The sequence below is a fragment of the Protopterus annectens genome, chromosome 2.part1, assembly GCF_019279795.1.
Source record: "Protopterus annectens isolate FY-2018-M chromosome 2.part1, PAN1.0, whole genome shotgun sequence".
NCBI lineage: Eukaryota > Metazoa > Chordata > Ceratodontiformes > Protopteridae > Protopterus > Protopterus annectens.
In genome coordinates, this window is record NC_056729.1 from 1,619,410,341 (window position 1) to 1,619,429,040 (window position 18,700).

The following is an 18,700-nucleotide window of genomic DNA, read 5'->3' on the forward strand; positions in this document are numbered from 1 at the left end:
CTAGGATGTGCAGTAATGCTTGCATCAGCTATCTCCCCTAGAACACTCATGCACACTATTGAGTAGCATAGAACCCAGCCCCCACACTTTCCAGGAAGAGAGCAGCCCAGGGGTACTTAGCGTAATGTATTCAGCTTACCCCTTTCCCTTGTATGTCCTTCTGAAGACCATATTCTGCTATGGAACCTAGTTCAGATGAACTTCATTACAAAATCCAACTTCTGCAGCAAGCCTGCTTAGAATTGCATTCTATTCTGTATGTACAAGTAAACTCTCAGTTAAGTGGAACTCAAGCAACCGGCAAAAAAAATCAAAGTAGTACAGTGCAATTTTTATGTGTTGCACTTTGTTTTTCCCCTGCAGAAGCATACCTTACATTTTTAGAGCGTTTAAAAAGGAAGATGGGAATAAATTCCCTCTTTCCCAAACCTAAGAACAAGTCCAACTGAACAAATACTATAAATAGTATAGGGTGCAATATCAAGTCAGGTCTGTTTTTAATAGTATAAACAGTATAATGCAGTATTAGTCAGGCCTATTTTTAATAGTAGCTCTCAAGCAAACAGAAACTACAGTTATCCGGCATCAGCCAATCCTCATGGGATCCAGTGAACTGAGAGTTTACTGTATATTTTTCAGCTTTCTATTTGACTTTCATTTTCCATGCCCTGCTTTGAGCAACTTCTTTCTCCAGAATATCAGGTTTTGCACATTAGCTCCAGCATTGTACTGTATTGTATGAATCTGTGACTTTGTAACTGACCATTGTCTTGGTCATTTATTTTCTACACACCTTCCCAAAGGACAGTTATGCAGCTGCCAACTCGCAAGTCATTCCAAGTGAATGTTTAGTGAAAAGGAAATGCCTTTAATGTTTGATTTTATTTAGTACAGGCAGACTCTAAGCAAGAACTTCAGCAAAGGATAGGAGAATGGAATGCAAAACTGAAGACCGGTAGGATGAAACTAAGCACAAATAAGATGGTAGTGGCAGAAAATTGTGGAAATCAGAAGAAGCTGAGAATAGAGATAGAAGGGAAGATAGTGGAACAGGCAAACAGCTTCATGTGTCTGGGAGAGGTGGTTGAGGAGAAGGGAAGTCTGAATGAAGAGGTCAAAGCTAGAATCAGAGGGGTTGCAGCCAACTGGCATAGAGTGTCAGGTGTAGTCTATGACAGAAGAATGCCAAAGAAGCTGAAAAGTAAGGTACAAGACAGTGGTGCAACCAGTACAACTAAGTGGTACAGAAACCTGGACAGCAAAGGCAGAACAATTGAAGAAGCTAGAGGCGATGGAAATGAAGTGCTTGAGAAGGATGGAAGGATGCACTCTGTGGGACTGACTAAGAAATGAGGACATAAGAGCAGAAGCCCAAGTAGCTCCAACTGCAGAAAAGATCAAAGAGAACAGATTACGGTGGTTTGGACACGTGCAGAAAAGCAGAAGACAATCTGGTGAAGAAGATTTGGGATGGACAAGAAGAAGGTAAGAGGAAGCGAGGACGTCCAGCAAAGAGGTGGATGGATTGTGTGAAAGAAGAACTGCAACAGTCAAGCAGAAGTGTTGAAGAAGGCAGGAGTGTGGCACTGAATCTAGACAGTTGGCGACAGTTAACATGATACCCTGACCCCATGTAGAAAAAAACGGGGAAAAAGGGGGCTGATGATGATGATGTGAAAGTTTTCCTAACCTAGTAATTACAGGATTAATTGATTCACACCTGCCAGAGTTCATGATAATGAAATGTGAAATAGGTCTGTGTTAATAGGCTAGATAACATTTGCTTGGAGCAGAGTAACAGTGAAACCTTAAGAATGCACTTAAGTAATTTTTCTTTGCTTGTTTAGTTAAATAATTTTGTTACACATTTAGGCAGGTTAATCTTGCTGCTGAATGTTTTAGATCCAGTTGTTGATAAAGTTAAACTCTGCATTTCTTCTGAAGTGCATCGGGCGATGAAGGTAGCACTAGATAGGTATGGTACATATTGAATGTACAGAGGATCTGTGGGTGTCTGTGAATTAAGGTGCTTTACCAGAGAAAGAAAATTACCTATAGCTGGCCTGCTGGTTTGATTTCTGCTTCCTGCTCTGGCAGTTATGAAAGGCTTTAAGTGACTGGTTGAGCTGGTGAGGAAAGGATTTATTTTCCTTCAACAGCTTTGGCCCTGCTGTCTCTTATGCTTGCCACGTCACAAAGCAGTCTCAAAAATAGGTGATATTTTCTTTAGCTATTAAATCACCCACAAGTCTCTTCCCCTCTGATGGTGTAAGTATTGTTCTGTCAGCCATCTTTTAAGAATGACGTTTCCATCATTTAAAAGACATCCATTGAACTCTGACATTTCTACTTAAAAAAGCTGGTAGTCCCCAGTGTCGCTATTTGTCCTGATAAAGTGCTGTTGGTTCTTAAAGCCAAGCATGAAACTTCAGACAGGTGTGCTTTTGCCTTTTGGCCTCATTTCTTTTGACCCTTAATTACCTTCTTGATTAGGAATAGGATCAGACTAAGGCCTCATTTCCTACTGCTGCCATATTTTAGGATGATCTGCCTGAGCCCATGCCTAAATGTGGATCGAGTAGCATTATGGTTCGTCATTATGAGGCAGTCTTCATTATCCATTGAATTATTTCTGCTTATTACACTGTATTCTCACTTGCATTGATTAACCACATTTACAGCTTTCTCTTGGCTCTTTGCTTTACTTCACTTTCAGCTACTAATGTATACCCTTTTTAGTATAGCGTTTTCACTTCATCCAGTGCATAATGAAATCATTTTTGTGTTTTTTACATTTTAATCTGCTTACAGTTATCATTGTAAGGTGGATTCTGCATATTGAATCATTTAATCTTAGCTATAAATTACTTTTATTTTCCCTGCCTTAGCCTTGATACCCATTAGCTGGTTGTGGCATTTTCTTACTAATTAGGATGTTTTGTGTGACAGGAAGCTTTAGAGCTGGACTGTTTTGTATTGTTTTACTGTCTTCTGTTTCTGCAGACTACTAGTTTTATGTATTGTATAGTTTTTAGGGTAGCATCAGTTAACTTTATAGCATCACGGTGACCAGAACTAGTAGCACAGATGTGTTAATCCTGAGTGTACCATTGACATAAGTCAAGTTAACAAGTGATCACTTGGTTTTTCCCATCTTTTGAGTAGCTGGAAAGGAAAAATCCATGAGGAGTGCTCCTCCAGGAGACAAGCGTGGCATTGCGAGATCCAGGCATGTACCAAACAGTGTGCATGCCAAAACATGAAGTTGGTGCCCATAAAGGTTTTATTGCGCACTCAGACTTTGGGTGACTGGAAAGGCAAGTGCTTGCCTCATTTTCATTATCTGTCTAGGCATTAAAGTTACCTGCCTCAGGTTCAGTGTGACTTGCTAGATGAATTACAGCAGTCTGTTGAGGAAATGTTTGATGACTGATAGGAAAGTATTAACGATTCAAGCTTCCACTACTTCAACAGGAAACAGTCATCCTAGAGCTTGTGTAGATCTGTGATTAGTGAGTGCAGCAGGTGCAAGGGAGAGTATTTAGGACAAACATTTATTTGTAGTTCACATTCCAAGGGAGGCCATCAACAGTCTAGTGTTCCAAGATATCAGTCCATTTACATCAAAGATTATGTTAAAGTAGTAGGGATAACCAGGTTGTAATGTTTATGCCTCCTGCCATGAATCTAGACTGTTTTCTTACCTGTTGTTCAGCATCCCACTGCTAAAGCCAAAGTGCATTGAAACAGACATGAGTAAAGGGCGTCTTCTGGCCCCCTCCCCCCAATGCACACTTCCATTAATACTGAAATTACTTTTCAGAGCAAGAGTCCAGGACAGATTTGGTTTCCCATGATTCAACAGTTTCATCTAGCTCCTGATGTTCTCCGTGTTTCACTGTTGCAGTCAGCACATCTGGGTTATCCTGCCAGAGGTAGCCCTCAAGTCAGCCCGAATACCAGAGGCTTAGTATTTCTGCATAGGTTGCTGTTGCTCTAGGACTGACTTCAGGTCGTCAGTGGTATAAAATCAGGCAACCAACGCCATTACATCAGTCTTTCTTGCCGAGGAGCCCGAAAAAGAAGCAGTTTGCACGAGTGTCTGTCTACCACTACCCGAGTTTTTGTTTCCAAATTGAAGTTGAAGTCTTCTAAACCTAAGTACCCTGTTGGGGATCCTTTTTTCTTGCTGTAACCAATGTCAGAAAAAGTTAACAATTGTCTCGACTGTGGAAAGCAAATACCACGCAGAGACTTCCATTCTTACTGCGTCACTTGTTTAGGCCCAGACCACAACGTCCTTTACTGTCACTTTTGTGCTTTGTTCAATGCCAGAACTATACGTCGTCAGTCCTCGAATTCTGATATGGCTTCGGTAAGCCATCCGACTACCGATCTTCCGAAAAAACATAAGGATAGAGACAGACAGACCACACAGGTCCAAAACTGCCAACGATGCTTCCACTAAGCTTGTTATCAGTTCTCTGGTCCTCAGTGAGGTGCTTTCGCAGCCCCGATGCCTGCTTCTGTGAATTCGCAGGCTGCTACCGAGACCCTTTCATAGTCCGGTATGCTGCGAGACTCTTCTTAAGGATCCTGCAGATGTCTGTTCCTTGGATGGGTCTGGAGCTGCTGAGCAGGTACCGTTTCTAAAACTACCAAGTTTCTAAGGCCCAGGGTACGAACTACACCCAAAAAAAACCGACGATCCAAGCTTCCTTGCCTCAATCTCAAATGCTTAAAATAGCGGAAGGCCTTATTATGTTTATTAGGGGAAGCCAGGCTACCCCTTCAAAAAAAAAAGACTTGTCCTCAGTAGTTTTATCTGAACAGGAGTCTGATGACTCTGATGCATCTGAATATGAAGATATGCAATCCCTCTCTGCTTATGAGGATTCTGATGCAGAGGAATACTTTCCTTTTGCCTCTCCACCAGAGGATTTTTCATTTGGGGAAACCCTTCATACTTTAAGGGAGCATTTCCAATGGGAATGTCAAGACTACCCTCAGTCAAAAAAGAGACTCTGGGAATTCTTAGATTTACCACAGCACAGACCTTTGGTCATTCCTCCTGTCCTGTTTTTATGAAATCCAGTTTGACTCCTGGCACCCTTCCTCCTGCTCACAGGAAACCTGACAGGTATTACAAAGTCCCCGACTCTCACAAATTTCTTTTCAAAAATCCTGCTGTTGACCCAGAGGTCATCTCTCAAGGACCTAAAGGAATTAAAGCAACTTCAGGTAAGAATCCCACCCCCTCAGATAGGGATTCCCGAGCATTAGACAGATGGGGTAAAAAAAAGTATACACCTCTGCTACTCTTGCTATTAGAGCATTAAATTGTCAGTTCCATGTACTGAAATATCAGCAGTATACCATGGAACTCCTCAAAAAAAATATCTTCCTTTCCTGCTTGTGCAGAAAATAAAGAATTACAAGAGCTAATGCATTCTGCAAGTCAAATAACTAAGCACACCTTGCAATGTAGCTTTGACGCCCTAGAAGCATCTTGCAGGGCAGCAGTCACTGGTTCTGTCCTTAGAAGGCATGCTTGACCTAAGGAATAGACCTTGCCAGACCATGTCAAATCCAAATTATTGGACACACCATTGAACAGAGGCAACTTATTTGGCACCAAGGCAGAAGAGGTCTTAAAAAAGATGGAAGAAAAAGCTAAGTCTATGCAGACAGTTAAAGACTTCTTACAGGTCCTGCCTCTGAGGATCGGTAGGCATTGCCCCTCCAGGCCAACTCAGCCCAGACCCAGGGGAAGCAGACCCCCCAGACAGCAGCCCCAGGGAATGCAGAGATATAAGCAATGGAGTTCCTCATCTTCAAAAACAGGGAGTGAAAAGCCACCCCCTTATGGTAAGAACTCACAATGACTTTACACCTCCACCCCTTACCTCTGCCCACCCACTTGTGCCCCTAGGAGGAAAACTCTCCTTCCACGCAAACAACTGGGCCTCTATTACCAACAACTGATGGGTTCTCGACATAGTGTCCCAGGGATACAAATTTTATTTCCACACTCTGCCAACCCGAAAAGGGTTCCCAGATCTTCCTCCAAACCAGTGGGCAGAGGCCAAAAAGCAAGTCCTTTCCCTGCTTGCTGTCCATGAGGGCAATACAGCATGTTCCTGCAGAACAGATAGGCCAAGGTTTCTACTCCAGACTCTTCCTGGAACCCAGAAAAGATGGCACATGGCGCCCCATCCTTGATCTATCCATTTTAAACACCTTTCTGGTGATAACAAAATTCAAAATGCTCACCCTCCAGCAGCTTCTACCAATGCTTTCCAAGGATGCTTGGTTAGCCACCCTAGACCTAAGAGGCCTACCTACACATCCCAATCAGGGAATCATGCAGGAAATACCTATGTTTCAGGGCAGGATCTATGCACTTTCAGTTCTCTGCGCTTCCCTTTGGCTTATCCACTGCTCCCAGCGTTTTCACAAAATGTTTGGCTCTCGCCTTTGCTTTTTGTAGACAAAGAAATATTCAAATTTACCCATACAGATGATTGCCTGATTCAGGCAGACAGGAAAAGCTGTTACAGCACCTAACTTTTGTAAAGGACCTACTGACTTCCCTGGGGTATACTATCAACAAAAATAAATCAAAACTAGTCCCCACACAAAAAATTGTATTCCTGGGAGCAAGCCTGGACACAGCATCCCAGATGGCATTTCTTACTCCCGAAAAGTAAGCCTACCTGACAGGCTACTTCTCTCAACTAGCCACCAGAACCCAGCTAACCATAAGGAAAATCCTGCAAGCTCTATGGTTCATGGCTTTCTGCATCCTACTCATTCCATATGCCAACACTCTCAAGACCTGGAAACTCTCATACCAATGATACCTTGTCTAAGGAAAGATTTTCTTTGGTGGGCAGCAGATTGCAACCACAACCAGGGACTTTCCTTCTCACAACCCCATGCCACACAGACCCTCACCACAGATGCATCAGACTATGCCTGGGGTGCACACCTGGATGGCAGGTGCATTCAGGGCCACTGGAGCACCAATCAAATACATTTGCCCATCAACCAAAAAGAGATGTTAGCTGTTCAGCACGCCCTGACAGCCTTCAGACCCCTACTCTCCCTGGGGTCTCTACTGATCAAGACAGACCAACACCACAGTGATGTGGTATATCGACAAGCAGGAAAGGACACCCTCTTACCCTCTCTGCAGGCTTGCCATGACCTTTTGACACACAGCCTCAGCCATGCAGCTACACCTTCTAGCACAATTCCTGCCAGGCTGTCTAACCTCTCTGGCAGACAACTTAAGCAGAAACCTGCTAGACTCACACGAGTGGCAGCTAGACCACAGAACCTTTATCCTTGTAACCCAGAAATGGGGCACCCCGAAGGTCGACCTCTTTGCCTCCCACTCCAATCATCAGCTCAGAAAATTCTGCACCAGGGAACCTCACTGCAAGACCTGGAAAGTGGATGCTCAATCCTTTCAGTGGGTAAACTTCTCGGTCTATGCATTTCCCCCCTCTACCATTCATATCAAGGGTACTGCTCAAAGTAAAGGGGGAAATACCGAGGGCAATCCTGATTGCCCCAGACTGGCCACACCAGCACTGGTAGCCACTACTGTTCAGCCTGTCACCCCTGCCACCATGGCAGCTACCTCAGATCCCTACACTCCTGACCCAGGGGAATGGAGAATTCATGCATCCCCAATTGCAGACCCTCAACCTGGCAGCCTGGCTTATTCCCTGACCACCCCTCAAGCTGCCAGCCTAAGCAAACAAGTTCTAGATGTTCTATGTGAGGCCAGACGCCCCAGCACTAGGAAATCCTATGCTGACAAGTGGAAAAGGTTTTGCACCTGGATCCAGGCTAAGGGAGCTGGAACAGCACAGCCCTCCTTACCTCTCATCCTGGATTATCTGGCAGACCTACTACACAGGGGTCTATCCTTCTCTTCTATTAAAATTCATGCCTCTGCCATCTCTGCTCATTACAGCATGGAGCCTCCTCTCTTCTCACACCCTCTCATCAAACAGTTCCTAAGAGGGGCTAACAACTTAAGGTCACCCATAAGAGCTCCTACCCCAGCTTGGGACCTTAACGCTGTGTTGGAAAAGCTCACCCTACCCCCCTTTGAACCTGTAGCTTCAGCAGAGTTAAATTTTCTCTCTTGGAAAACAGCCTTGCTTCTGGCCATCACTTCAGCTAGAAGAGCATCAGAGCTACAAGCACTCATGGGTGTAGAGCCCTTCCTCATTTTCCATGCTGACAGATTCTCACTCAGGACTAACCCATCTTTCATGCCTAAAGTGGTATCCAACGTGGCTCTCAACCAATCCATACATTTGTCCACCTTTTCCCTAACCCACAAAACAAGGGGGAAAGGATTCTGCACTCTCTAAATGTGCACAGACAGCTCAGATTCTAGCTGGACAGGACTAAATCTTTCAGAAAAACTGATCAATTGCTAGTCAGCTTTGCAGCAGGAGCGGAGGACAAGGCCATATCCAAACAAACAATCTCCAGATGGATAGCACACTGCATCCATTTCTGCTACAGACAGCATGGGAAACCACCCCCAAAGGGAGTCAGGACACATTCCACCAGAGCAACCTCCACCTCTGCAGCCTTTCTCAGAGGGGTCCCCACCAGGGACATCCTGGAGGCTACAACATGGACATCTGTTCATACCTTCACCAAGCATTACCACCTGCCTACCTTCTCCAAATCCAGGGCAGGCTTTGCCACCGCAGTCTTGCAGGGCATCCTAGCCAGCCCACAGTCTTCGTGACTGCCTCCACCCTTTTCTTTAGCTTTGGGAATCTACCCAAATGTGATGACTGCAACAGTGAAAAATGAAGAACATAGTACAGTTGTGTACACTTACCATAAATGTAGATGTTCGAGTGTATTCACTATTGCAGTCATGGCTTCCCTCCCTCCACCCCCCTTGTCTCTCTCTTCCTCTCTCCTTACAGGGATTTTTTGGCATTTACTTTCTACTGGTGGTGTTCTTCCATCATAACCTAGCTCCCTATTTGGGGGGCTCCTGACAGGGCAAGAGAAACTGATGTAATGACGTTGGCTGCCTGATTTTATATCACTGACGACCTGACGTCAGTCCTGGAGCAACAGTAACTGACACAGAAATACTAAGCCTTTGTATTCGGGCTGAATGAGGGCTATCCCTGGCAGGATAACCCAAGTGTGATGATTGCAACAGTGAATACACTTGAACATCTACATTTATGTTGTGTACACAACTGTACTTTTCTACTCCCTTATACCAAGTACATTTTGGTTTACCCTTCCAGGAAAGCTCGCTCATACTTGCACTCTCTTAAGACTTGACAGAAGGGTTGTCTTCATTTCCATTAGTGATTAAGGCTGAATATTTACATTAGGATGGTTCTAATTGTTACATCTTTGCAGTCGTTCCACTCAGAAGACTTGAAGGGACAAATGGAAATGATTTTCAATTTGGGCTGTTGCAAAAGATGTGTACTCTTTTCTTCACCCATGTCATGTCACTCAGTAGCTTTCATAGCTTTTAGATGCCAGCCTTTGCTATTCTTGCATCAGAATCCATATACCTGCTGTGCCCAACTACTTTCATGTAGACAAGCACTCCAACGCCATAACAGCTCTTAAGGTCTGCATGGCCTTATTCCATAGTACATTTCTTCTTTGTCCACCAGCTAGGGACCCTTTTCCACCTTGTGATTTTGTGGTAGAAAAGCATACTCCCTCCTTTTGATCCTGCTGCTATAGCAGAGTCAAAGTGCTTGTCATTATTTCCTGTGGGATTTAGTTAATTATGGGAAATTTCCGAGTTTTCAAAACCTTATTTGTGATTCTACCATAGTTGATCCTTTGCAAAGATCAGGTTTTAATTATATGTCAAGTCATATATTTATTTCTAAAGTAGGTATGGAGGCCAATTTAAGATAGCTATGGGGGTCTGTTTAGGGTAGTCATTTGGTCAGTTTCCACATCTGATCTTTTGCAAAGAATTTTTTTTTTTTTTTTTTTTTTTTTTTTTACTGAACTTGTCCTCGGTTCATTACTAAGGTAGCTGTGGAGATTAATTTAAACTAGTCAGATCATTTATTAGGTTTCTTCATAACGATGCTGTAGTCTAGGAGAATATCCACTTCACTGTGTGGATGCTATTAAGTAGCTTAGTTACAATCTGGAAGGGACCAGGGGAAAGGTGATCAACAATTTGTCCCTTTCGCTAAAGTGTGAAAAGGCAAAGTCGTTTCTGAACAACGCCTGTCCAAATATTGTCTTTGTGTGCCTGCTATAGTGTTGCCCTGAATGCCTTTGCCACATATTACAAGTTGGATGTGAAGTTGGTCTAGGTCTTTTACATACCTGTCAACATCTTTTTCATCAAGAATCATGGACAAAGGCAAAAATGGCCATCAAAGGGCCAAAGTCAGAGACAAATTTTAAACATTGCTCTATTTCACTGAAGTTAATATGACAGTGATTTTCCATTAACATGCATTTTGTGAACAGCAAGAAGTGCAAAACTCTGTCTGGTTTTATTGACTGTAATCGTCGATGATTTACGAGAAAATCAAAATGTTATGAGGCACAGAGCAAAACTAAGAGGTAAAATCAAAGATGTTCTGTGAAATCAGAGAGGTGAGTATACTTTGGGGCCACAGTTATCAAGGATATGTTTCCAGAGGACTGACTGACTGCTTCTGCTGCAGGCTTTATCTGAAATGTTTGTACAGTTAAGCTCTTCTGTACAAGTTATAAAAATTATGGATACTCACTATGAGTTAGTCTGTGAGAAGAGTTCTGGGTGAAGAAAGTTTGCTGCCTTCCACATCCCTTTTTCCTTTTTCTTTGGTCGTTCTTGTTTAGTACACAATTTGATTCTTCTACCTTGGCAGTGCATTATGGGAGAGCTCTGTTTTTCTGAGTGGTCCTAATGTTTTTATTGTTCCAGCAGGTGGAGTTGTCATATATTTAATGTCATAGGGAGTACCCAAACCTTGTATTTGTAAGAGGTCTGTTAAAAGTGCAAAATGTATGCCTGTGTTTCAACAATGTTTTTCTTTGAAGGGCTATAGGTCAACTGAATTAAAATAATATAATGCAGATTATTAGCTTAGTTCTTATGACTGTATAAATGAGAAGATGGAATAGAATTAAAAAAAAAAATCTGGAAAAAAATAAATGTTATGCATTTTCTTTTTCAGGAAGCCCAGGTGGCTAACTCTGTCAGGCAGGAGCTGGACGAAAAGATTGAGCGCCTTAAAACTGAACTAATATTGTATAAGGGCCTCTTGAGTGATGTAAGTATTATTATAGAGCGGTGCTCTCTCTTTCATGATTTTATGAGGGATAGCTTAGCTTGGGCTGTTTGATGTACATCCGTTTCAGAGTCGGCAGGCATGTAACCTCTTGCCTTGACTCATGTTGGGTGTTAAGCTTAGATTGGTTAATATGGGTTAAGTTTAGTGTTGGGTTGATACTTAATGTGGGATCATTTAATGGACTGATTAAATGCTGCAGTCCGCAGGGGCAGTACTGCCCTCTGGAAGTGCTTTCACTTACAGTCCTACTCTGAAATCAATGGTTTAGATGGATGACTTAATTTTTTTCTAGTAGTTTATTTTGACTTTGGGTTATTCTTACCAAATATTCTGTGTCACAGTACTAGTTGCCATTTCAGTGGCACCAGTTTTTTAACTCCGTCATCTTTCTTTTTTGGTATCAGTTTCCTTTTACTGGGTGTTCTGTCCTGTAAATGACATCAGACACCATGTTGCATCGGTATGTTTTTTTAAAAACAAAAAATATTTTGTGAAGAGAAAACATAGATGACAAAAGGTAATGTTTTGATAAAGTTTCTTATAAAATAACTGACTAATCCACAAACCAAGCCCACGTAATTATAACAAAGACCTTCCCTGCATACTGCAAGTGGAAGCAATGCTTTTCTAGACACTCACTACTCTTGTAGCTTGACTAATAACTAGTTATACGTCAAAATAGATGGTTTCCTTCTGTATTGCTTTGTACTGCAGTTCACTGCTTTCCTTAATGTAATTGCAGCCTGTCATTTGTCCATCTGTTTTAGCAAAGTCTAGAGGTATGCCAACTGCTTGTTCTTTCAGCTTGCAGTGTACTGTTTACCGCCCTTTGCTTTGCTTGTCTTTTGTTAACTGTGGCTAACTGAATGACTTAAAAGTCACTGCCAAGTCCAATACTGATTTTAAAATAGGTAAATGCACTACTGCCCAGAATAGTTGTAGCTGCATTTGCAGAGCTGTTTTTATTAAACTACCCACTTTTGACCCCCCCCAACACACACACACACACACACACACACACACACACACACACACACACACACACACACACACACCTGTGTCCTAACATTTCCTGAAGATGGTTTTAAGGAACAAGAGAGACTTTTACTAGCCTGTGTGTTTTGTAATATTTCTGTGCTAGTGAGAACTTTTTCTTGGAATACAGAGTTAATTTTGTGGAACATTTTTTTTTTTTAACTAAAAGCTGTCTGTGACTGTGCTCACAAGAGGCACCTTATATGTCCCCAATGAATTATTTCCTTTGTTTTACCAAACAGTACCTGTAGTAGCAGTATTACTCTGAGAGTGAACAGCAATTTCTGTGGCCACTACCCTTCATTGTAAAGTTGTCTCCAGCAAATATCGGGCCAGAATTGAGGGCAGCATTTCAGCTGTAGCTTCTCCCAAAGCTTCGAGACTGATGTGGACCTATTGTGTTGTACTTATCCATGTACTCACCCAGATCCAGTTTAAAGGCTCCCAAACTGTGTAATAGTGTCTGTGACCTCCCCAGTGTAAATTTTAAGATCATCTTAACATCTCGCCTTTTGGGCTGGGGAAACGAGCACAGTTGCAGCCTCTGACTGGTGCAGACATTGTAATACCCCATTGTTGTTTTATAGAACTTTAGTGATTATTCCTTGTACAGTACAGTTGTAGCAAAGCATCTAATTTCTGATGGTGGTGGTTGACTGTTTTCTTTATAGATTGCTTGGATTTTACATAAGGAGAATAACAAGTTCAGGGTCACATGCTGAGCAAGTGACTTCAGCAAAATGTAACATGCAGTTGAATTTTTGTAGATTGCCTTTTATTTTTGTACATTTATTTCATGTGGCTCATTGCTCATGATGAAAAAATGTACTGGACTATGAACTTGAAATTTATAGCCATAAAATGTTGTAACGATGGTATGCTGCATATGCTATGCTTTTCTTTGGTAATGATTGTTTCAGGCACGTGTAGCCTCTTCTACGGCTCTGGAATCATGTTATGCTGGCAACAAGACAGCACAGCATGCTTAATCCATGTATTCTGTAAATGAGGGGATATTGCTACTTATTTAGAGTCGTACATAGTGTTTTGCAACCAGTATCACTAGGTTGTGCATGCAGCACTGACATGTGCATGGAACAGTGTCACTAGTGTAGGTTTGTCTGCATTTTCACCTTATAGACCTAGATGCTGCACAGCAGATCACTGTACTGGCTGCTGCTACTTGGCAGCAGCAGCTTCAGGGATACACAGGCTTCCAGCATATATGCATGTCCTCCATGTGGTCACTAAAGCAGCAAGTCTGGTCAGTGACTTTAAAAGCATGCCCATACATCTCTTTTTCTAAATTTTGATATTGACAAATGGAGACTGCTTGGAGGTCTAAAAGAACTGTGGTATTTCACATGCCATGTCTGTTAAATTGTAGTGTGTTGCAGCTGTTCCCATTTGGGAAGTACAGTACAGCAGGAGGTCTCACTTGTCATAAACAAAGCATGAATTACTCTTTCAGCAGGAAATGACTGACCTGGACTCAAAAATCCAGGAGAAGGCAAGAAAAGTGGATATGGATATCTGTCGTCGAATTGACATCACAGCGAAACTTTGCGATGTGGCACAGCAGCGGAACTCTGAGGATGTATCCAAAATGTTTCAGGTGACTAGATAGGTACTTATGCTGGGAGTAGTACTGCAGCTGGGAAAGGTTTGGGTTTCTCTGTATTACATGACGCTGCAAACATTGTGAAGGAAAATCAGTGCAACACTGCAATTTCTGTGTATGGTGGTGGGTGAGCAGCAGTGTTAATAGTGTGATATGGCTTATGGAAGTGATTCACAGGTGTTGTCCTTTTGTAGGTCTGTGTGGCTCTTGACATTCACATCCATTACAAGTCTCCCATGTTTGGTGTGCACATAAACATCTTAGGTTTACAGATGCAGTGGGTAGAATTTCACATTCTTGGGGAGGTATTTCTTTGTAAGGGTTACCATAGTTTGTATACAATAGCATTGTTTGTCTTTGGCAGTAGAATGATGAGAATTCAAGCACTATAACTATATAGGTTAGTGAGGAGTAATTGCCACAGTCTGTTTATTGTAGGTAATTACTAGGCGAATGACACAGGGAGCCTATTTAAAGCTAGTCATGCTTTCCAAGAGAATGAAACTGCTTATCTTGTGTTTGTGAGATAAACACATTAACCATTAAGCCAATCACCAACCCCCTGCTATGGCTGCCTCATGGTTTCACACACTGCTGAATGGATTGTGGAGCTCATTTGAAAGGGGTATAACTGCTTGTGAAGACAAGTAGGTGGAAAGTATGCTGTTCGAATGGGGATGGAGGTAAATGGGGGGGGGGGGGCTGCCCAGTATAGTCATAAAGCTAAATAGAACTTTGGCACATTTTTAACAGTACCCACCCAGTGTTTCAGTTGCTGTCTGCAAGACGCTGAGGATCTTAAATGCATCTCAGTAGAATAATATGTTTAGAGGCTTTTTTCCAGTTGTCAGTTCATTTGTTTCTTACTGCACAAACACTGCAGATTTAAAGTACCTCTCCAGTAAATCTTATTCTTGGAGGGTACTGACAGGCTAAAAAATGCACAAACTAGTTGTTCGTCTACTCTGACAACTAGATTGTTTGCCAGCAATCTTCATTTTTCATCCAGATTTGGGGTAGCAGTAGTTTATTTTGGACAAAGAGAGGAACATGCTTGCATTTTTTTTTTGACAGGGAAAGGATGTATCTTGCTGTTTAATTATTTTTTTGATGCAGACGAAATGCCAATCTTCTGGCGAGGAGCAGTGCACTCTGTTATGTTGCTGCCATGTGTTACCACTTGGAGGGTGAGTGTTTTTCCATCCACAATTGTTTGGGGAAGCCGAAAGAATGGTGACTAACTTCAGGAACATATGTAGTGAAACAGTCAAAGTAGGCACTATTGTATGAGGGAAGTGGAGAGGGTGAGGGGAAAAAATACTTAATTATATAAGCTGTGCAGTCCTACTGTACCCAAGATCACCCAACCACAGTACCATATGCTCACATTCTTTAAGGAGGGTTTGACTTTGGATTTGCTTGTAGGGCCTTTTTGAGAAAGGGACTAAGTGCATTTAGTTGATCTAAGATGTTTATTTTGCAGTAGGTATGTGATTTTTATGGTTGTGATGGTAAAAGTGATCTAAATGACAATGAAAAGTGTAATGTGTTCAGCAAATAGTCATCTCACCTGAGTAGTGGTAGCATAATGTAAAACAGATAAATGTAAATGGATTTTTTTAAGAACGGTAGCCATAGTTCACAAAAGTGTTGCAGAACTCCACATTGTATTGCAGTACATGAACAGCTGTTTGCTGTATATGTACCAAATATGTTTGTGTGCCGTGTCCACCATCTGCCCTATTTCCATCCCTACCCCATTCCATTCTGCTTACGCTTAGAATTTTTTGCGCATTTTTATATATGTGGATGGGAGAATGGGCTTTAATAACTAACCAGTTTGCATGTGTGTACTACCACTAAGTAACAGATGCTATAGCCTGCATGTGCATTAATGACCCTGTGCCTAAATGTGTTCCATTTTGTTAATAACCTTACTTACCTCTGACCTCTCCTCTCTTGTCCTTGCATGTGTCGGCACGATGCAACCCATCCGACCTTCTAGTTATTGCAATTCTCTCCAATTAAGGTGGGGACAGCCAATAAGAAAAAGGACCGGAAGCTGACCTCAGATGATGATAACTCACAGCAAGAAGGTGATGGTTTACAGCTGTCTGATGAGGAGGTCAGTACCTCCCTAAACTTTACGGACGAGATGAAACGGGTTTATAATCAGTGGTAAGTTGCATCTTAAATTCTTTGTTGCACAAAGTGAAATTATTTGTGAAATAACAGAGCTCTGATCCCATATTTACCAAAGAGCCAGTTGTGAAGAAGTAATGTTTGTTAATGTCTGTAAGACTTCTAATAACCACTTTGTTAACTTGCTGGATGGAAACAAATTAAAAAAAAAGTCTTTTATTCGAAGACTGTTTTGTTGTGAGATGTGGGGAAACAGCAGGTATAACTAGTAGCATGGAAGCCACCTGCTGTGGTCGTCATTCCGTTTCAAACATGGCCCTTTACATTCTTCATAAAACACAGCAATGTGTGCAGTTTGCAAAGGTGGCTGGTTCTAGTTGTCCACAAATGTCAAACTGAATAGACTCAAGTACTGCATTCTGGCCTGCTTTTTTCAATGTCTCAGTAACCATCAAGCACTGTGATAAACATAAGTGTATTTGGTCACCAGTGTTGGTGATTGAACTAAAATAAAGTATTCCCAATAGTATGCATTTACTTTTTTGTTTATTTATCCATTGTTAACTGAGTTTGCCCGACTCGGTTAGTGGTGCTCTTTTCAAGGGAGACTGGAGGTGTTATTTATACTACTAAGAGAAATTTAGCCAGAGCATTGGGGAACTTCACCCTACTCTATTCGATAGGTGTAGTCGGATCATTAATATCCACTTGAGTTACCACCGACTCAGGCAGAGTAGACATCAATTTAACATCCTCTTCCAAAGGATGACACACTGAATGTTGTGCTGCAGTCTTTCTTTTATAAATATTTCCATACCATGCCCATCGGATGTCCTTACAGTCACTGCTGCAGTATTCCTTACTAAATGGCATTCCCTGTCGTGAGTTTATCATTGCTTTAAGGTATGCTGAGCATCACCTGCTCACTCCTTGTGTAAGGTAGAGCATAATGGAGACATTCAGGCATACCATCCTCAGAACTTCTCTGCCGCCAGTCTGAATACTGTTTTAACCGCTGGTCTTTCTTTTTTACGTTTTTCTGTTTGTTGGCATTTCTATGCTTACTCCTGTTTACTGGAGTCCTCTCAGTTGCAGATAAGTACCCAGTTAGGTCTCTGGTTACTTGTTTCTATTTGTTTAGTGCTGTTTGGGATTAATTTCATCCAGGAAGGGTAAATGCCAGTGTGGGAGACTGATTCTCCATAAAGACCGCCACGAAAAGTGTTTTTTTTTTGCTTTGGTGCTGCTCAACGTCTTGTTCAATTTGTCAGGCATTTGTCTCCAAAGCTCTTCATAGTAGGCTTTCTTCCCTTTCTTTGTACCTTGAGAACCAGCAACTTAAGCTTCTTGCTGTGGGTACTGTGGATGGAACTTCCTACCTCAAGGGTCAGCCGTCTGGGAAGAAGATGCATATAAGGTAAGATCGGAATCTTTTGCTGTCCAGCCTCTGCCGGGTGTTTTTCCTAAGGTTATTATGCACCTGGAGGCTCACCTAGTTGTTTTGTCAGATTCTTCTACCACGTCTTGAGTCGGAGGTTGGTGAGGATCTGGCATGTCTGACGAGGCTTTGCAGGCATCCATTTTCGGCATTCAGAGGGAACCACATTTGACTATTTCCATGGGGTCTAGTGGGGTTCCACAGTTTCTCTTTAGGGAAGAGGTTCCTACTGTCATTGTGGAATGCTGTCCTGAGTCTGGGCCTTCTCAGGTTTCTAGGACAGCTGTTCCTTTGAAGAAGAAACAGAAAACTAACCATGTTTCTAGGCTCCACAAAGTGAGTGGCAGGCCTTTACTCAGGGGTTATTTAATGCTTTACTGTCATTGCGGCCTCCTCAAGGGGTTACAATTCCTGCTCCTCCGTGGTCCGTCTCTTCCTCTAAAAGGCCCAGAGAATTCCATTCTTCTGAGGTGAATTGTGATGATGACACCCTTGCTTATTCTGCCCAGATTCTTTTCCTTTAGAGTACATGTCTGAGGAGGAGGATTCTCATACTCTTGATAATCCCTTTGAGGAAATTTCCTTTGGGGACACTATCTCTAGGATGATGGACTTTTTAAGTGGGATTGTGTTCAGGTTTCGGATATCCATAAGAGGTACTATGAGTTACTGCAAATGGAATCTCCTAAACCTGTGGCCATTCCTCCTGTCTTGCCTGCTTTATTGGATGCTTTTTCCACTGCCTCTAAAGCGCCGGATTCTCTGTCCCCTGCTCCCAGGAAGTCTGATAGGTTTTACAGGGTGCCTGAGGATTGTTCCTTTTTGTTGAAATGTCCTGCTGCTGGCCCCTCTGTGGTGTCTGTAGCCTCTGATAAGCCATCTCAATTGCTTCCTTCATCCAAGTTAGTGTCTTCTGACAATGACAGTAGGACCATGGATAGGCTGGGTAAGAAAGTTTATACTTCATCTACCCTAGCTTTTAGGGCTATTAATTATCAGACCCATATCTCTAGGTATGTCTTGGCTCTTGTTTCTCAGGCCTGTCAGGTTCTTTCTGATCTTCCAGACCCTGAGGGTAAATCTTCTCCTCTTTCCTTGCTTGGGACTTCCTCTCAGGTACTTCGTCATTCTGTTAGA

General features: G+C 42.3%; 1 protein-coding gene across 5 annotated transcripts in view; it reads left to right on the forward strand.

Annotated features, from left to right (window-relative positions):
- Positions 1-18,700, forward strand: part of LOC122794558 (intermediate filament family orphan 2-like) — a 338,280-nt gene that overhangs the window by 212,797 nt on the left and 106,783 nt on the right. Inside the window, exons 3-5 of one of the 5 annotated variants that reach the window (XM_044063048.1) lie at positions 11,211-11,306; positions 13,837-13,977; positions 15,989-16,161. In XM_044063048.1, the coding sequence (XP_043918983.1) occupies positions 11,211-11,306; positions 13,837-13,977; positions 15,989-16,161 (410 nt within the window). Of the gene's footprint in view, positions 1-11,210; positions 11,307-13,833; positions 13,978-15,988; positions 16,162-18,700 lie in introns of all 5 variants that reach the window. The other 4 variants (XM_044063047.1, XM_044063050.1, XM_044063049.1 and 1 more) reach the window with 4 other exon arrangements.